Raw genomic sequence first — 20,833 nt, forward strand, 5'->3', positions numbered from 1 at the left:
TCATCTAAATGGTAATATTTCGCAGAATTCTGTCCTTAATCTTAAATTTCTTCTCATTCAACGTTTTTCCCGTATCGCAGCCTACACCCATTTTCCTGTGTTCAGACAATTCTTTGCATTGGCAGTATCATCTAAATGTCTCACTTGCACCCTAGACTCAAAATGGCCAACATTGAACTAATTACTCACTCTTAATCGTTTTTTTTTAAGATTTTATTTATTTATTTATTCATGAAAGACTGAGAGACAGAGAGAGAGAGAGAGCGCGCCAGAGACAAAGGCAGAGGGAGAAGCAGGCTCCATGCACCGGGAGCCTGATGTGGGATTCGATCCCGGGTCTCCAGGATCGCGCCCTGGGCCAAAGGCAGGGGCCAAACCGCTGCGCCACCCAGGGATCCCTAATTACTCACTCTTCACCCCCCTACACACGTGTCTCCTATTACATTCCTTACTTCTACAAATGGCATTACCATCTACCTGGTTTTTCAAACAAAAATATGGAATTATTCATGAATATTCTTTTCTTTATGTGTCATATCTAATCCTTCACCAACTACTACTGACACTGCTTTTTAAATCCCAATTGCCTACCAGTCCCTTTTCTCCATTCTTCCAGACAGTTCTCAGGATATGTTTAGCTTTTGACACATATTCACCTTTTCTCCCATAGATTATTATAATACCCCCCCCCAAGTTCAATAGTTATCATGCTCTATAATGAGACCTATTAGTGGTTATCAAATTATTGTACTGGATCAGGGCCAGCACTCTTTAAAAAATGAATAAAATAAAACAGAATAGAAAATATCAGGATAGGGATCCCTGGGTGGCTCAGCTATTTAGCGCCTGCCTTCAGCCCAGAGCGTGACCCTGAGATCCCAGGATCGAGTCCCACGTCAGGCTCCCTGCATGGAAGCTGCTTCTCCCTCTGCCTGTGTCTCTGCCTCTCTCTCTCTCTCTGTCTCTCATGAATAAATAAGACATTTAAAAAAATAATAAAAAAAAAGAAAATATCAGGATAAAGTACATGAAGTAAGTTCTGTTTATTGAAACTTTGATTCATTTATACTTGTGTATTTGCGCATTCTTACGTACAGATATATAGGTTATATGCACTACCTAGTACAATTCTTAATTCCACTCTGTGTTTTGGGGTGAGGGGAAGTTTTCCCACACATCCAAGCAATTTTCTAACCCTAGCTGGGTGTCTTACAATTCAACTCCATCCTGACACTACCTACCCTAACATAGCATCAAATTCCATAGGTTAAGGTCTCAGTCCCACAAGACTGTCCCCATCCCCACTTCAGATGCCAATCACAAGTCCAGGCTGGGACTTATGTTTCTGACAAAGTGGCTATAGATCATAGGTTTCAGGGACCTTCCCTCCTCACATTTAATCAATTTGCTAGATTGGCACACAGAACTCAGAGAAACATTTTACTTTTTAGGATCACTGGTTTATTACAAAGGGATATAACTTAGGAACCGCCAGATGAAAACGATGTGTGGGGCTAAGTACCGGGAAAGGACACGGAGCTTCTATGCCCTCTTCAAGCTAACTACTTTCCACGAATATCCACATGTTCACCAACCCAGAAGCTCCCCAGACCTCATCCTTTTGGATTCTTATGGAGACTTCATTAATACACACGACTGATTAAATCATTGGCCATTGGTAATTGCTTCAACCTCCAGCCTCTCTCCCCTCCCTAGAAGTCAGGGGGTAGAACCGCAAAGTCCAACCCTCTAATCACGTAGTTGGCCCCATGGGCAACCAGGCCCCACCTTTAGGTGCTCCCTAAAGTCTCCTCACTAATATAACAAAAATACTTTCTCATTCTCATCACTTAGGACAGTCCAAGTGTTTTAGGAGCTCGGTGCCAGAAATGGAGACAAACACCAAATATATATAGTAATATATATATATATATATATATATATATATTACTGTGAATCAGAGTATTACACTTGATTTACAATTTAAGTTTTATTTGATTGATTTTATTTGTTTCAAAGAGGGGGAGGTTGTGTGTTTTTGTTTTTTTGCTGTTCATTTTTTGTTCTTTTACTATGTATAACAATTACAAGAGCTTGAGAACGATTAAACTAATTGTTCTGTGAATTTCTAGTTTTGACCACTGCAGTCTTTTCTCCTAGGGAGAGCTTTCTGGATTCTAAATCAGGTCACATTCTGGCACTGCTAAACTCTTCAGTGGCTCCTCATGATGACCTACAGGATAAATCCAAAGTCTTCACAAAGCTTTAGGGATTTAGATCATCTAACTTCTCCAGCCTCATCTGCTACTTCCTCCCCAGCTGCTTCCAGCTCCCTATCCAAACAGTTCTTCACAATTCCCTGAACCCGACATTCTTTCTCATGGCTCTGGACTCTTAGACTGCTGTCTCTTTTGTCATGAATGTGTTTCCCTCCATTGTCTGCCTCACTGAACTACATACCCTGTAGGCTTCATGTTGGTGTCTATGAAGCACCTTGAGACTTCCTGGGGTGGAATTTTGTGCCTCTGCCTATAGATAATTTCATGCTACTGAGTATTTTTCCTCAATGCAGGTTGGGGGATGCACAAATCCCTCCAGGCCTTATATATACAATTAACATTTGGATGTGTTTTCTTACAATGTATATGCTTTTATAAAATTTTCATTACAACTTATATATACACACTTCTGTTTTTGACATTTCACTTTAACGTGATATCACAAAAATTTCCCCCATTGTATCTCATATTTTATTTTGTTTTTTTTTACATGACATTGTAAATGTATTTAAAATATATGATCAGATCAGACATGTGATTTGAAAAAATAAACTTACTGATGAAGGCCTGATGGGAGTGTGGACAGACTGGAGCCAGGGAAATCAGACAGAAGTCTACTTGATCATCCAGCTAAGTGACCAGAAACAAAAAGGACTAGAACAATGTAGAGTCAGCAAGAAAAAAGGAGCACCAAGGTACTGGGTCAGATACAAGAGAACATAGTGAGGAGGAACTGACAGCCTTGGGTTCCATGAGGCAGCTGGGGGAGAGGAAGGATGCTCTATAAGATGATTCAGTAAACCAAAATATAGAGGAAACATCATGGAAGGAAGTTTTAGAGAGAACAATAATGAGTGGAGTTTGTACACTACTATAACCAGTTGAGGAGTCTTCAATATAATGACAATAGTTAAATGATTCAGAGTTTAATAAATACGAAAAACAAGTTCAGAGGGAATGTATATGTTAAATTAGAAAAAAAAATCAGTAGTAAGAACTCTCAGAACAGATTTTAAAAGTTTAGAAGAGAATTTAGAGACCTTAGGGTAAGCATTAACTCCAGGAAAAAAAAAAAAAGAGTTAATAAAAATAAAATGTAATGCATGGGTCAGCTATGAGTAATATTGATATAGGCATATATAAAATATAGTCATTATTATAATTTTTCAACCCTTAGTTTTGAGGTATCTAGTAATTGTCATAAACCTATGTTGGGAAGATAGGAAGAAAAAGTATGGAGAGATTATATGGGGAAGCTAAATTCTTATTTTCCATAGCAGGAATCTGAGAAAAGCATCTAAAACTTAAACTAGTTATAGTTTATGAACTATAGTTTATAAATTATAGTTTATATAATATAGTTTATATTATTTTTAAATAATACAAATGAGTATTTAAACACCTAAAGGAGTTAAAATGATGTGCATGTGAAAACATAAAAAGAGAGTCAGGAGGCCAGTGGATTTTTAAAAAATATTTATTATAAGGTATATAAAGTAATTTGACTTTTAAAAGTTAATAATAATTCATAATAAGCAGATTAAGGTAAAAACCTATAACTATATGTGTATATATGAATACATATATATCTACTTTTAAATTTTTTTAAAGACTTTACTTACAGAGAGAGAGAGAGAGTATGAACAGAAAAGGGGGCAGAAGAAGAGGGAGAAGTCGGCTGCCCCGCTGAGCAGGGATCCCAATGTGGGGCTGGATCCCAGGACCCTGAGGTCACAACCCAAGCCGAAAGCAGACACTGAAACGATTGAAGCTACCTGGGTGCCCCACGTGTATGTGTATTTTAATGCACAAATAGAAAATGACATATATCATAAGTGTTACCTCAGGGAATCATCATACAGTGACTGCACCCCTGTAACCATCACCCAGGTCAAGAAATAGAACATATTAGCACCCAGAAGTCACTTTTTCCACTTCCCATGTCACGAATCCTTCCCTCCTGTACAAAAGCGACCACCAGTCTCATTCCTACTATCAATAAACAGTAGTGCCCATTTTTTAAACTTACATAAATCAAATAATACAGTAAGTGTTCTCTTACATCCAGCTTCTTTTTTTATAAGGTTAATTATTTATGAAAAAGAAAGAGAGAGAAAGGGTAAAAAGCATGAGTGGGGGGGATGAGCAGAGGGAGGGAGAGACAAGCAGACTCCCTGCTGAGTGGGGAGCCTACTGTGGGGCTCCATCCCAGGACCTTAAGATCATGATCTGAGCCCAGATCGAGAGTCTGAGGTTTAATGAACTGAGCCACCTAGGTGCCCTGCATCCAGCTTCTTTTTCTTAAAATTATGTTTTATGAAATTCATGCATGTTATCCCGTGTGGCTGCAATCATTAATTTTAAACACTAAATAGTATTTACCTATCTACATATACCACAGTCATTGGTCTATTTATCTATTCTACTGCTAATAGATACTTGGACTGTTTACAGTTTGGACTATTATGAATAATGCCGCTGTGAACACATTCGTACATGAATTATGATACATATGTGTACATATTTCTGTCGAGTAGCTGACTCATGAGGAACAGCATATACTAGTTTCCCCTGTTATCTGAAGGTAGAGCATTCCTATAAAACTTTTTGTAAGCCAAAATGAACTACAACAAAAAAGCAATTACCATTAATTGTACTGGAAATTTTTTAGCATTCGCAGACTCACAAAAGGCTTTCAGGTTTTTCTGATACTTTAGGACACCTCTTGGTAACAAACGCACAAAAATCACAGAGGCTCACAGACACAGTGCAAAGCTATGGCAGCTTGATGCTGAGATGCTGAGTATAGTTCCTAAGGAAGGAGCTTGCTGGTGCCACTCTCACTTCTGGCGGTGTGTGCTGCCTCTATAAGGGCTCGCTGCAAAACAAATAATGAGTCTTATTCAATTTTCACCTTTTTTTGTAAAACTGGAAAATCCTTTCTGGATTTCTTTTAATTAGCAGAAATAGGTACTAATGTAGGTATTTTGAAAAAGCAAAGTGGCCTAACCTGAACTTTCAAAAAGCAGGAAGTATTTGTACTCCATTTTCATAGATAATGTTTAAATGATTCTCTTTTTTTATTTTTTATTTTATTATTATTATTATTATTATTATTATTATTCATGAGAGACACAGAGAAAGAGAGGCAGAGACACAAACAGAGGGAGAAGCAGCCTCCATTCAGGGAGCCCGATGTGGGACTGGATCCCGGGTCTCCAAGATCATGCCCTGGGCTGAAGGCAGATGCTCAACCGCTGAGCACCCAGTCATCCCTAAACAATTTTCTAAAATGGTTGTACCAACTTGTGCTCCCATTAGTAACATGTGAAACTTATCATTGCTCCAGGTTTTATCAACCCCTAATAATGTTAGTCTTTTTAATTTTAGTTTATCTCATTAAAGCTTTAATTTGTATTCCTTGATTTTTGAGGTCATTGAATATTCACATACCATCTTTTGTGAAGTGTATTAACTCTCTTGCTTATTTTTCTATTGAGGTTGTCCATCCCTTTTCTTATTGATTATTGGTGCATTATATATTCTGAGCACAAAATATTCTAACCAGTTATCCTTTCAGTTAGAACCCTGCATCCCACTTAAGAAAATTTCTTTACATTAAAGTCATGAAGATACCCCAACTATATGTTATGTCAAGTTTTGTTGTTTAGCTTTTACTTTTAGATATACAATTCACCTAGATTTGATTTTAATTTGTGACATGGTGTAAGATAGACGTCAATTCTAAATTAATTTGTGAATTGAATGAGTCCCAGTTAAAAAAAAAAAAGGCCAATAAGAATTATTGAAATTCTAAAAGCTGATTCTAAAATTCCTCAAAAAAAGAAAAAAGCAATCAGTAATGGCTGGAAAATTCTGTAAAAGTTAAAAAAATTGCATGGGATTGGCTCATTAGTTGTGTTGGCTATGCCCTGAACAATTCCTGCAAGTGAGAGATAAGGTACCTTCACTAACCCTATAGTTTACGTAAAAAATGATTCTGAAAATGAGCCATGTGCAACTCACATGATTATACAAAATAACTCTGACCCTACCATAATATTTATTAAAAAGCCATATTGATTAAAATAGCATGTTAATGGCTTCTCAATTGATTACTGGAAAGAGTAAAAGCCCCCAAAATAAACCAAATTCATATAGACATCTACTATATGAAAAGACAGCATTTGAAGTCAGTTGTAAAAAGGTCAATTATTGTTAAACGGTGTTGGGAAAACTAAATTGAGTTCCTATGTTATCCCTTATAACAAAAGGAATCTGGATGGAACAAAACAAAATTTAAAAATAATTAGAATGGGAATTTCTATCTATATATGAGCAAATCAAAAAAGAAAAAAGAAAACATCAACGAATTTCACTGCAGAAATAATCTCTGCAAGTTGAAACAGAAGATCCCAAATGATGTTAAAATTATGATTAATATCACAAGTAAAAGGCTATTTATTTAATTAAAGAGCTTCTTAGAAAACAAAATCAATAACTCAATAAAAATCTAGACAAAAGAAAGGAATCAATAACTAAACTTTTCATAAAAAGAAAAATTAGTAGTTTTTAAACAAACAGAAATTTTATCATCTTAGATTGGCAAAGATCAAAATATTGTATTATTTGATGTTTTGGTATGGGGAAACAATGATGAGAATATAAACTGATGACAACCCTTTAGAGATGAATCTAATGCTCATACTTTTTGACCGTGCCATTTTGTGACTTTTTACCAGGATATTCATTTAAGTTCTCGACAGTGAAATACTTGATAAACCCCTACATGTTTATTCAAATAAACTGGCTGATCAAATTATGATAAAATGGGATATTCCATACTTGAAAAAGGAGAAGAAGACAAAGAGGAAGGGAAAAGGAGAAAAGAAAGAAGAGAACTCTATTTGAACTTGTACGCAACAATCTCTAAGGTAAAGTAAATTTCAAAGATCCAGGAGTATGTAGTATGCTACCGTTCTCTTTTAGGGAGAACTAAAAGGAGTAATATGCACATCTTCTGAAAAGATAATTAAGAATCTTATAACAGGATTCATTTGTGAAGGAGAACCATTGTTTTCTCTTGGACACAAGAGAAGAAAGAAAATTTATATTTTATTATAATTTCTTTTATAACTTTTGAGTTTTTACCACGAGCAGATACAGTCTATGCAAAAAGATGAATAAAAAAACAAAAATTAAAAAAAAAAAACCAGGAGAGATTGCAGTGAAACTCAATATAGGACCATTTACTGTTACTTGAACATGGGTTATGTACCAAACTCTTCATATGCATCAAATATTTGCTCTCCTTTCCCCTGCTATGTAATAACTACTATATCCCCCTCCATAGTAACGCATTAGCTAATAACAGAGCTGCAATCCTTATCTATACGTGTCTGGTTCAAACCATTTTGTGCTGCACTTCCTCTTACTACAACACATTTTACTGCAATTAACTGCAAAGCCAACTTTGATGGTGCCACATGCCACTAGTGAACTTCTAATCCATCTATTTTTTCATTTGCCCCTCTTCGTTCCCTCCCTGCCCCCTCGTGCTCACACAAACCCATGTACACACAGAAATGACTTTGTTTGGAAAGCAACCACCTACCATGAAGTGACCCAGAACCTTGCACTGTTCCATGGATAATTGTAGGAAACCAACAAATAGTTTTCATGCTCAAGACATATGTGAGTAATTGTTCAGAGTTAAGTGGCATCCATCCTACTCTGCATAGCTGGGCTGTTCATGCAACCCTCAACCCTTGCATTCCTCTGCAAAGTATTCTGTTTACACAGGCAAAATCCTAAGCACATGGATATCTTAGGCTGTCTTCGTGAGCAAATTCCAAATATTCAAAACACAAAGAACAGGATTCAATTGATATAGAAAAATGTAATTGCTGGTTATTTGGTGGAAAAGTGAAACAGCATCCCTTGTCATCAGAATGAAAAGTGATAGAGTTCACAGCCTTTGGGGTCAGATATACCTGGGTGGGTTCCCAGCTCTTTTTTGAACTTAATGGTTAATCCGGGGTAAATTTCTTAACCTCTTTAGCTTCAGTTTCCCAGGTGATAAAGTGGCAATGATAATACTGTCTCTCTCATGTATAAGATTATGTGATGGTTAAAAGAAATAAAAGCATTATCCTAGTGCTAAATATATACTAAGAATTTAATAAATGATAATTATTATTTTAGATACTATTCAAAAAACTCCATAGGCCAAACCATCAGTAAGTTTTCTTGACTCTCCCTCTAAAACATAATCCAACTGAGACACTTCACTTCTTTTCCCTAGTTTATCTGGTTTCCCCAGTTCCATTCTTTTGCTGCTCATATCAGGGTGTCTGAGGATTTTTACACAAGCTCCTTCTGAACTGCTACTCAGTTCACCTCGATCATTCCTTCATGGAGGACTTTTCTCCACCATTCAGGTCTCTACATGAATGTCATAAGCTCAGAGGCTTGCCTCAGCCAAGATATGTTCTGTTTCCTATGTCCCCCAGAGCCTAGAACAGCGCAAAATAAATACTTGCTGTTCAAAATATCTGTGTGCTACATTGTATGATGTCATGTAACATTATTTTCCATTATTTCTCTGATCAGGGAAATAAGGATCAATGAGAGCATATTTTGCCCAGTGTATTTCAAGGCATAGGGATAGATTTGAAGTACATGAAAGAAAATCGTTCTTATTTTAATTATTCTTAAATTTTTTATTATTCTCAAGAAGAAAGTCTGAAATTAGAGCTCATATTTCTCTAACATCTTTCATAATTCCAAATATTCCCCCTTTTTAATAAAGAGCAAGTAGACAAAGACACCACAGTCTTAGGCAGGCCACAGTGTTGTCTTAATCAAAATAGGTTAAGACACCTAGAGTCTCAATGTCTGAGCTAATCAAAATATTTTACAGATTTTGTTTATTTATTCATGAGAGACACAGAGAGGCAGAGACATAATCAGAGGGAGAGAAGCAGACTCCCTGCGGGGACCCTGATGCAGGACTCCACCCCAGGACCCCGGGATCATGAGTCAAAGTCAGACCCTCAACACTGAGCCACCCAGGTGTCCCCAAAGTATAGTTCTTAATCTAAGTTCATACCTTACTGGATGTAGTAGTGTTCAGAATGGAAGCAGGTCTGTGCCACTGTTTCTGAAGAACCAGGGCTGAGGCTCTACTATCTTATTGCTGCAGGTGGTAAATCCTACAGCTTTCTTCTTTGCCACATGAGAGGAAGAAAATAGAAAGTACTGTTGTTAAATTATTTGGCCCAGAAGTGCTATGTATACCTCTCTCTCCATTCATTAGATGGAACTAGTTATGTGGACATCTCTAGCAGAAGTGTGGGTTTTCAGGACCCCTGGGTGGCTCAGCGGTTGGGTACCTGCCTTCAGCTCAGGGCGTGATCCTGGGGTCCTGGAATCAAGTCCCTTATCAGGCTCGGTGCGAGGAGCCCGCTTCTCCCTCTGCCTATGTCTCTGCCTTTCTCTCTCTCAGTCTGTGTCTCTCATGAATAAATAAATAAATATTTTAAAAAAGAAATGTATGTTTTTCAGTATGCTCCAGAAGCAATATGTCAACCGCAAGTAACTTGTTAAAATCTAATAATATTATAGGTTTTCATTGTGCTTATTTTTATGATTAAGTGGTATTTATGGAGAGTAGCTTTCTATTGTCATGTTCTCTTAAAAGAAAAAAATGAATCAAGATGGAAAAATGCTAAGTTTAACGATACTGATGGTATAGAGATATAGTGAAAAAGTAGTGATAATGGTTTAAATTTGGGAACCACTGTTCTTCCATGAGATCACACAGCTAGTTTGTGGCAAAAATGCTAAGATTTCCCATCTTTTCTCTCGGTGTTGCTGCTGCCTTTGCAAAACCTGTGGTAGCCAATCAAGCCTAGGAGATAGTTCTGAATCTTTTCTGAATATTAAAATATTAATTGAAAAAATCCCATTTTCCCTAGTTATTCTTTAATTTTTTTATATCTTTAGATGGCATTCTAGGAGAAAATGAATAGAGCTAGAAACTACTTTTTAGTTAATTCTGCAAAATGTATTGGACTTACTGAAAGACTGCAAAGAGGAAAAGTATGGATTTCAAGTACACAAAAGAACAATAAGGAAAGTGTCACCCATTTTTATATAATGATGGGCACTAAATTAGTAATACTAACAGGGGGATGCTTTTCCAAAAAGACCATTTTGAAGAAATTCATAGTTAAATAATGCAAGTTTTTATCCTTAAAAAAAAGACTATTTTTTAAATTTATTTGACAGAGAGAGCCACACAAGAAAGCACAAACAGGGGGAGCAGCAAAAGGGAGGGAGAAGCAGACTCCCCAGTTAACAACTGAGCAGGGAGCCTGACCTGGGGCTGGATCTCAGGACCCTGGGATCATGACCTGAGCTGAATGCAGACACTTATCAAAATGAGCCACTCAGGTGCCCCTACAAGTCTTTATCCATATTTTTTGTTGTCATTGTTCAAAAGAAGTTAACAAACAGAGAGCTAATTGAATATTTCTATCACAATAAATTATTTATCAAAAATTCTTCATTGAGGTTCCCAATTTATTCTTCTGTTATTTTCTTTCTAATCTGTCCAGTGGAAGACCCTAGTTCACAACTTTTGTTTTTAGCAAGTGAACTTTGATGCAAGAATTGGTCCTTGACAAAGCAAAGCAAAACAAAAAGCCTGCACTCTCCACTTGCCCTTCTGGTACCTTCTCCCCTCCCAGGTAAACAGAATGCTCAGACTGCTGCACCCTCTCTGATTCAGCTGACCCTGGCTCTCCATTCAGAAAGAGCCTCCAATCTGTCCCCTTACCTTCTGTTTTCACCCCACTCCCACCTCTTTGGAAAATATCCCCACTCCTTGCTACCACAGAGAAAAGGATCGATTCACTAATTCACAATGATACTGACCAAAATCACTTAATATGTCCTTGCTTCTAGAAAAATCTTACCTTACGTGAAAAGAATGTGACTATATAGACCAAGATGACTTTAATGGTGGTGGTGAGGAGATATTTTTTAACAAGGTCACGACACTAGCTGGCCTCCTGCTAGCCTTGTTAACTTTGCTTCTTTGGGGAAATCTCTGATTCTTTGTTTTTCCAATTTATTTACTCTGATTTAAAGATGCTCCTGGAAGAAGCCAAAATGTTATCCTGCAGAGCAATAATGTAGAGAAAATATTAAAAGTCAATTTTGTCTTCTAAGATGTCAAACTGGAGCATGATTTTGACACAAGATGCCTTTGACCACTCCTTTCTTGCCTATATGGGCTCATCACCATTCACTTAGTTCGAGGAGCCCGATTTCCAATGAGTAGTTAGAGTCTCAAATTGAAATGAAATGAACATTAATCAACATATGGGAAACAGGTACTGTAACTTTAATTTTAGTGTGTAAAAAAATAATAATAATTTTAGTGTGTATTGTAACTTTATAGCCTTCAAGACATTTTTTTTGTGTTATAACACATAAAAAACAAGTTCAAATAGGGTCCAGGGGCATGGTATCGAATTGAACATATTTGGATATAATCTAACACTTGAACTCATTATAAAAACCCTCGAACCAAGCTCCCTGTCAAATACCAGGATTTTACCTCACTGTGTTCATACCCTACTCCTCCTGAGATGATGGTTCACACCATAGTGTTCCAGAAAGCAGTGGGTTTGGACTTCCAACCAGCTGTGTGACCTTGGACCTTGGATAAAACCATCATTAATCTTTGTAGATCTTCCTGTTGTCATTTGTATCTTGGGCAGGTTGACCTCAACCAACTCACCCACGTCACTCTCTTGGATAAGACCTCTTTTTTGTTCTCTTTGTATTATTTACTTAATTTGCAAGAAAGTTTTTTGCTTGTTTTTATAATAATGCTTCTCCTATTTAAAAAGTACCACATTTATTTTTAGATAATGTAAAAATGGAAATAAGAAAAAAACAGGGATCCCTGGGTGGCGCAGCGGTTTGGCGCCTGCCTTTGGCCCAGGGCGCGATCCTGGAGACCCAGGATCGAGTCCCACGTCAGGCTCCCGGTGCATGGAGCCTGCTTCTCCCTCTGCCTGTGTCTCTGCCTCTCTCTCTCTCACTGTGTGCCTATCATGAATAAATAAAAAAAAAATTTAAAAAAAAAAAAAAAGAAAAAAACAGAAGACAAATAAAATTCATGCATAATTCTACCAACTAGTAAAATGTTTCAGCCAACCATAACTTGATTGTTCATTTCATATGTGAGGACTTTCTGTCCAGGTTCTTAACCATGGGCATGCAAACACAGCAGCTGACCTCCACATGTCTCTTTTGTTTGACTTCTATGCTGATAATAACTTTTGATTATTGACGTTTTAATGAACATCCATGTATACAAATATGAGTGTGTAATGCTAACTAGCTTCTCAGGATGAATTTTTAGAATTGGGAGTCTCCTAATCAAGAGGTATATTCAAAAAAAGATTTTTTTTTAAACAGAAAAATGTGTTCTTATTGAAAGCATTAAAATAAAACCCTATAGTATAAAAAATTAGTTTTTCAACTTCAATTTTAGAGGTAACCGCTGACATTGGTGTGATATACATCCTTTCAGTCAACTCATTTATTTGTCCATTAATTTAATAAGATGTATGTAGAAAAAAAAAAACGTATAGAGTAGTCACATTGTGCCATACTCCGTGCTTGTCACTGGAGGTATAGCACTGATCAAAGCAGACATAGTACATTCATGGATCTTAAGATTTTAGGAAGAGAGATCTTAAGTTATTCATGGCTATGAATACAGTTACAAACTGTAACAGGTGCATGAAATATGTAATAAATGGTTTGGTGGGAGACTACCACAGGACTGCTCATTTACATTAATAGAGGAGAGTAGAAGGTTTCAGGAAAAGTTCCTCTGAAGAAGTAACAGGTAAGTTAAAATCTGAAGAGTAAGTTAATCAACTAAGAATGCATTTGTGGGGTGGTTCCCCATTGAGAGACAAGAGAGGAGTGTTCCAAGTTTACAGACTGCCATGTGTGAAATCCTTAAAAGTGAAGTTGAATTTGGTGACTGAGAGTCATTTGGCATGTTTGAGGCAGGCAAGTGGGGCCAGAGTAGAGAGGTAGGCATAAAGAGGAAGGTGGGTCTTGGAGGGTCCTGGAGGCCATGTTGGTATGTTGATAGCCATTCTAAGACCAATGGGAAGCTAGCGGAGGATTTCTCCACTAATCTAGTATGTATGTCCAGTTTAGCTGGTCCTATATCAGATATGGTCTGTTGGTAGTCAGCACCATTCCCACTGTTCCTCTGTTTTACTGGGGCCCGGACGCTGGTAAAGCTCATTCCTCATCTGGCTTCTATTGAGGTGTGGTGGAAGGCACTGGTGGGAAGTGAGAAACAGCAGGAAGGCTGACTCCCTAAGTGGCAGCACCAGAGGTTTCAGCAGCCACAGTGGAGGCGCATTATGAGCTGCACCAGCATCATTAGCTATGCTCCCATGACTCTGGGGGAGAAGAGGGGAGAGGCGCAGGCCACATCCTGGTCTCTGGTTTACATTCTATTCTTCCTTTTGCTCTTTCAGAGCTTCTAGTGAATTTTAATGCAACCATTTGCCTTAAATCCCTCTCTGCTTTAAAAATTTAGAATGGTTTCTGATTTCCTTTCTAGACATTGATTTACTAAGTGCTTTTGATTCAAACACTTCGGGTTCTTACTGACTGCGATTATTGCATGCATCCCATAGAAGTTTGCAAATCCTTTTATGAATCAGTCTGCTTTCATTCTGGTTAACCCATGGCTACTTGGCTACAATTTTATTGGCAATCTTGGTAGAACTGTCAACAGGAGTCATGATTGGAGCATTAAAAACAAACACACACACACACTCACACACACACGACAACAATAATCTTCACGTGAAGAATTTTCTGGAACAATTATTCCTGTGAGGATTGTACGTCCTTCAGTTTTCTGGAGTAGTCCTAATTTTGTACATGCTGTCGAGTTATCCCTCTGATGACGCTTAAGGTTACCAAATCCTGTGTCCATCCCTGAAAATATTGTTCCTTACATATTGGTTAGTTTTCTTATCATCAAGTGGTATGAAGATTGTTTTTGAAATCCTTCATTCATTCCCACTTATTTGTGAGGAGTCTCTCAATTTAGTTACACGGGAACTGGCCTTTTGTGCCCCATACCTTTAGATGCATTTAATGGTGCTCTGATCAAGTAGAGTTTCGAGTAGGGCCAATTTCATGGCCTATCCCTAGAATTTTAACCTGGACACAGAGTGACAAGAAAGACTGAATATAGTGGTAGTTGATTCATCTTGGTGATAACAGCCTAAGAGGTGGCTCACTGACTCGTTCTGGATTATGTCCTAGGCCTGATTCCTCAGCTTTCTATCTCCCTGGTAATTTGCTTCTCTGCAAACAGATTCTTTCAGCTTAAAGAAACTTGTAGGTAGAGCAGGATTTTATTTTATTTGTAATTATAGTAAGAAACACCTCATATAAATTATTTTCTTAACCCTTTTAACGGTACAATTCAGCAGTGGTAAGTGCATTCACACTGTCATATAATGAATCTCTGAACCTCTTTTTATCTTGCAGAACTGAAACTCTGTATCAATTAAACAACTCCCCATTCCTTCTGTCCCCAGCCACTGGCAATGGCCATTCTGCTATCTCTATAAATTTGACAATTCTAGGTACTTCATTTGAGTGGAATCATACAGGATCTGTCTTTTATGGCTAGCTATTTTACTTAGCATGATATCCTCAAGATTTATCCATATTATAAGCATATATCAGAATCTCCTTTTTAAAGACTGAATAATATTCCATTGTATCTATATACCACATATTGTTTGTTTGTCCATCGACAGACACTGGGTTGTCTCCACTCTGGCTGTTGCGAACATGAGTGTACAAATATCTCTTTGAGACCCTGCTTTGAACTCCTTTTGGGTATCTGACCAGAAGTGGGATTGCTGGATCATAGGCAGTTCTATTTTTAATTGTTTGAGGACTCTCCATACTGTTTTTCATAGTGCCCACACCAATTCACATTCCTACCAGCAGTGCACGAGGGTTCTAATTTCTCCACCCTCTCACCAGCCTTTGTTATTTTCTAATTTTTTTTTTTTTTTTTTTTTGGTAGTAGCCATCCTGCATCCTTTTTCTAAATATATGTTGCACCAAGGACAGTCTCTTATAATCAGAAATGGGTTCTGGGAAATGTAATAGACAATTTAATCTCAGCCTAAATCTCTTGGGTAAGAGCTGGCTGGTTCTCCAAACTTCTTCTTCTTCTTTTCTTCTTCTTTTCTTCTTCTTCTTCTTCTTTTTTTTTTTTTTTTGGCTCTCCAAACTTCTTAACAGCACTTGCTTCTACATTTGCTTTCTCTCATGATGAGTCTGCTAACCATTTTAGAAAGGGCTTAATTCATTCCATGTTAATAATTTCAAAATGTAGGTTTGGGGTAAATCATTTTTTTCCAAAAGGGTAAGGAGGAAACTCAAGCCACCTGCTACGAATTTGCAAACAAGATTACTAAGGCTCTTCTCTCATTAAGGAAGCATTTAGGACCGTTCAAAAAAAGCACTGGTATTGCTGGTTCTGACTTGAGATAACCTGAATAGAAAAAGCTTGGAACGCAGTGCTTGGCATTCACCTTTCAAACTCTTTACAGCCAACACTCTGACGCCTACATGTCTCCCGGGCACATTTGCATCTCTGACAGCGTTACTCTCTGTGGGCACATTTCTTTGATTTGGAACATTCCTTTTTGGATTTTCATTAGCTGAGCCTAAATCAGGAGGTCTGAGGCCCTTGGCTAAGAGTAGGCCAAGGAGCCAGACACCCTTGGAATCTCAGCCAGCCAGTTCCCAGCTGGTTCACTCTGAGCGAGGTCCTTAAACTCTCCAAGCTCCGGTTTCCTCATCTGTGAAACAGAAGAAATGCTGCCTACTTCAGGCCCATGGTGATGGCCAACTGAGGTCATGGATGTGCACATTCCCAGCAAGACCTTGGCAGAACAGGCAGTTAAAAGACGGATAACTCATTTATTCTGTACAGAAATAAGATTGGTTGGTGGACATTATCTGAAAATAAAAATATGAATATGACTGCTCTTTGAATATGCTTTAACTGTCCTTAAATTTTTTGAGAGCTCTCAACTAGTATACTGAATAGCTCATGTTTTCAAAGGACTGAGCTTTATTTTTCAAAGATGCATATTTATTAAGAAATATCTCATTACTTTTTCTAGAAAACGTCCCTGTCTACTTCTCTATAATCTAGAGTAGATTTGTTACATCCTAAAGTTTTTCTGTTAGCATAGTGTTTGTGTTTGTGGGTCTGTAGACACACATATGTATATGGATATGTATAGATATATGCATATGTGTCCTTAATCACAACTAGGAAAATTATAAAATGATTTGCATGTGCAGAACTTTTACCAAATATTTCCAAAAATGTGTTTTGATTTTTGACATTCACAGAAACCCAGTGCAGTAGCAGCAGAAGCAAATATTATTATCCTGGTTTCATACATGAGATTTTGAGAGCTATGTGATTTGCCTGAGACCTCAGAGCCAGTGGAGCAGTGGAGCCAGAACTCAAACCCAGGCCTTGGGGTTTCCAAATCCAATACTGTCTCCACAGTATCTCACCAGTCCCCATAGGGGCACGTGGTGGAGGACTGCTGGCGAAACAAATGGAAAAAACAGTAGAAATGTAAGGCTTGAAAGCCTTTTTGGAATTTGGAGGGACTAAGTATTAGCAAACAACTGAAATGTCCTGCTCAAAGCCTAACAAGAATTTAGTGGCATTAAGAGGTTTCAAACTGCTTCAAAATTTATAGGTATATTCTTTAAAAGAAAGAAAAATGCACAGCATGTTCCAGATCTCCACTTTCCTTACATCCCCATTACTAGATTCTTCTCCCTCTTTATAGACCACATTTATAGCTTAGATTTCCTGAATGTTTTTTCTTGTATATACTTTCTATTTAAAAAATCAACATTTATACTGTATATATTTAATTCTTATACTACTGACATCTATTTAGAAAGAATGTGAGGAGATTCTCTTTGCATCTGGCAGTGTGGCTACGAATGAGTAAATGAATGGAGAAATTAGTTTGGACCTATTTCTACATGTCATACTTATTTATTCTTCAAGCCTTGTTAGAACCTCTATACTCAGCCAAAATGGAATTCCCATATTCTAAAACAATTGACATCATATTTAAGGAGCAAAAAAAAAAATTCATAATTACTTCCTAACCAGAGAATTTACCATATGGAAATACCCCTCCTCACATTTCAACCCTGTATGTACATATATGAACACACAGAAACAATTTTGTGCATCAAAATTAAAATTCCATTGCTTACATTAGTGAATATCAGAAAGCTTAAGTTTTCAACAAAATTGAAATAGTTGAAGAAATTATAGTACACCAAACCTGATGGAATATGGGGCAACTGCTAAATTATTAATTTGAAGAATTTGTAACAATAAGCCTTTATTTTTGGTCACAGTAAAGAAAGAAAACATAACAATATGTCTACACTCTGCTTATAACTGTAAAAACTGATATTCGGCATGTGGACAAAGACATAGAAGGAATATAGAAAAGTTAAAGGGTTTTTGTTTTGCTTTGTTCTATGAATCAGTTAACCGCATTTGTGGAATTAAAAGCAAAAATTAAAATCAGAACAACTTTTAGGATGTACTGTGTAAAATTGAGTAGAAAAACGGTAGGTTGCTCCATGTCCTAACTCAAATGGATGCTGTGGACATGGAGTAAGACCCAGGACCCTGTGGTGTTGCATATGAGCCCTGACTTTGCACCACATGGAGAAAGTTCAGAAGAATGAGTCAGAGCTATCCCAACTCCCTGTGGGTCAGGGTCTATCCTTATGTCATCTCAAAAACAATGTACACACATGTTTTACATTCCATGTATCTACCAGGGCATCAGAGCCCCAGACATCATATCTTTAAATCATTGGATCCCTAAGAGGAACTAAAATTGCACAAGAAGAAAATATCACACAGTGAGAAAAATAACCATTTTTGTAAGTCTTTATTTTTTAGTTGCTCCTCCCATAGTAATGCACTGAAAGGCATAACAGTTTATATTGTACAAAGCATTTGAAGAAAGTACCTCAACTTGCCGATTATTTCAAAATGAGATTACAAACAAACAAACAAAAAAGGAAAAAAAAAAAAGAACAAATCTGGTTCTTCAATAAAGGGCAAAATAACTGAATACAGTCTGTTATTTACCTCTCTTTTAACATAAGGTCTGGAACACTTCATTTTACAAATAGGATTAACATGAACATAACATCGCACAAGCTTGCAGACGACCAGCATAAAATATGGGGTACAGTTTTTAATCAGAAGAATCATGCTTTCAATGAAAGAAATTATAATCGTTTATACAATTGAATCGATTTCAGTATTACAAAAACTAAGTTGCATCTATTCGTATTTAGCTCATTAAGAAGGAAAACAAAACAACAACAAAAAAGGAATGTTAAGAAAAGCCAAACACCATGTGGCACTCCCATACACAGGTCGAGTCACCTTGGTCCTTGCAATTCAGAAAGGGGTGTGCCTCAGACGTCGGAAAGTAGTGGCTGACTGGAACAGTGCTATTGTAATCAACAAACAATAGTTTGCCAACAAATAAATACATGATACACGCAACGCACAAAAAAAATTAAACATTAAAAAACAGTGACATGATTGTCTAAAATTAAGATGTTATTACAAGGATTTGGCAAACATTTTATTAGTGTAGTGGTACAGCGGTACTGGTGATGAACAGGTTACTTCACTGACTTAACCTCTTTGAGCGCTGGAACATCCATAGTTTACAATATACACATACCCTTTTTCCCTAGGTTTAAACAATGTACTTAAGAAGGCAAAAGTTAATGGGGAACAAGTACTCCCTGTTATCAGTTTCTATAATAATCAATCGAGTGTGCATTTCATCCAACTACTTCCATCTTCAAAGGGTTAAATTACATAAAACTTTAACAAAGAGAAAAAAAAATTAAATCTCTAATTAAAAGCAACTGTTCCCAATCATGTGTCAGGTGATCCTGGACAAAACAAGAATTCAGTTTCCATGGAGTGTTCGTTCGTGTCAATGCCGCCCTCCCCACAGCCCTTGCGCCCCCCACAGCCCAGGGCAGGGCCAACCCAGGGGCGCCTCCTGCCCGGCAAGTTGCTCATTCTCACCGAATCGCACGTGAAGTCGCATTGACCTTCCAGAAGTCAGCAGCTGCCTTTGCTGTGCAAAACAAAATATCGAGAATAAATAGTTTCTTTTTTTCTTTCTTTCTTTTCCTTTCTTTTTTTTTCTTTTTTCTTTTCTTTCTTTCTTTTTTTTTTTTTTTTTAAGCATTCAGTTTAAGGTCACCAGACTTTCCATGGGTGACCCTTCAGGTTTCTAAGGCATTCTGCTCAGCAGTCTTTTAAATAGTCCTAGATGAAAGAGCCATGCTACTACTGGACTTGGTCCCACTCTGGTCGACCTTGGTAATGTCATACGTGGCTTATGGACTGGATGGCACTGGATTCCGCTGCAGCCCTTGCCATACTGTGCCACACGTTGGAAGAACTGTGGGACGTAGAATGGAGGGACTCCTTGTCGGACAGTGACAACATCATAGCATATGCCTGGGGTAAAAAGGAGAGACTCAGTAAGTGGCGCTGGAAAACATCACTTTTCATTTGAAGGCTACTGTGCTGTTGGTGAATGTTAGGGAGGAGAAGGGACTCGGAGTAGGAGCGTCGCTCAGGGATGTGTTTGGAAAAGCGTGGGGCACTTTTTGGTCATTGTAATGATGTGATGCTACTGCTGACCTTCAGTGTCTAGGGCCTACAAAGGTACATGTTCTACAGGGGGGAAAAAATGAACTGTCCTACCAAAAATGTCAACAGGGCCTCCACTGAGAAACACGAGTCATCCCCCTGCCCAAGCATGAATACACTCTTCCATCCACTGTTCACGCACTTGTTCAACTCGCCAAAAACATTATCGCGTGCTTACGACTGAAACTGGAAATATGGAGAGGATATAGACCTGCCTTGATGGCACTGGGTGGCACTGGAGTCTAGTAGAGGCCACAGTCCCACTGATTCGTGCACTTCATATCAGAGCACCGAAGGTGACACCCCTTGCCCAGTCACTCAACTCGATAGTGGAGGGGGCTGAGGTACAACTACTGATTTGGTGCCCAGCTTGTAATCCAATGTCCTTTCTCTGGTTTCCCTCCACATTCGAAATATTCAAGGCTGACACCCAAAGACCCTGAAAGCTAAGGTAGAGCAAGTCAGCCCTACCAAAAAATAAAACAAAACACAAGACCCAACAATGTTCTAACCAACTTGTACTCCAGTGTCTGCCAAACAGAAGGGGCATGGCGGTGCTCTGTGAAGAAGTGCTCTTTCTTCCCTATTATCATGTCAATTCAAAATAACTGTTCAGAGAATCCCTCCTTTGCTGCCAAGTAAAATA

General features: G+C 37.8%; 1 protein-coding gene and 1 long non-coding RNA gene across 23 annotated transcripts in view; both read right to left on the reverse strand.

Annotated features, from left to right (window-relative positions):
* Positions 1–4,984: 4,984 nt before the first annotated feature.
* Positions 4,985–11,456, reverse strand: LOC140622003 (uncharacterized). Its single transcript, XR_012021734.1, has 3 exons — positions 11,261–11,456; positions 9,391–9,503; positions 4,985–5,157 (listed from the first exon to the last, which is right to left on the reverse strand). It is a non-coding gene; the product is annotated as an uncharacterized lncRNA (long non-coding RNA).
* Positions 11,457–18,365: 6,909 nt separating this feature from the next.
* MECOM (MDS1 and EVI1 complex locus) overlaps positions 18,366–20,833 on the reverse strand; it is a 552,947-nt gene continuing 550,479 nt past the window's right edge. For all 22 annotated transcript variants that reach the window (XM_072807999.1, XM_072808000.1, XM_072807991.1 and 19 more), the window contains one exon: positions 18,366–19,992. In XM_072807999.1, coding sequence (XP_072664100.1) covers positions 19,980–19,992 — 13 coding nt within the window. In that variant the 3' untranslated portion in view covers positions 18,366–19,979. The remainder of the gene's footprint in view (positions 19,993–20,833) is intronic.

This window comes from Canis lupus, chromosome 31 (genome assembly GCF_048164855.1).
Source record: "Canis lupus baileyi chromosome 31, mCanLup2.hap1, whole genome shotgun sequence".
Lineage (NCBI taxonomy): Eukaryota > Metazoa > Chordata > Mammalia > Carnivora > Canidae > Canis > Canis lupus.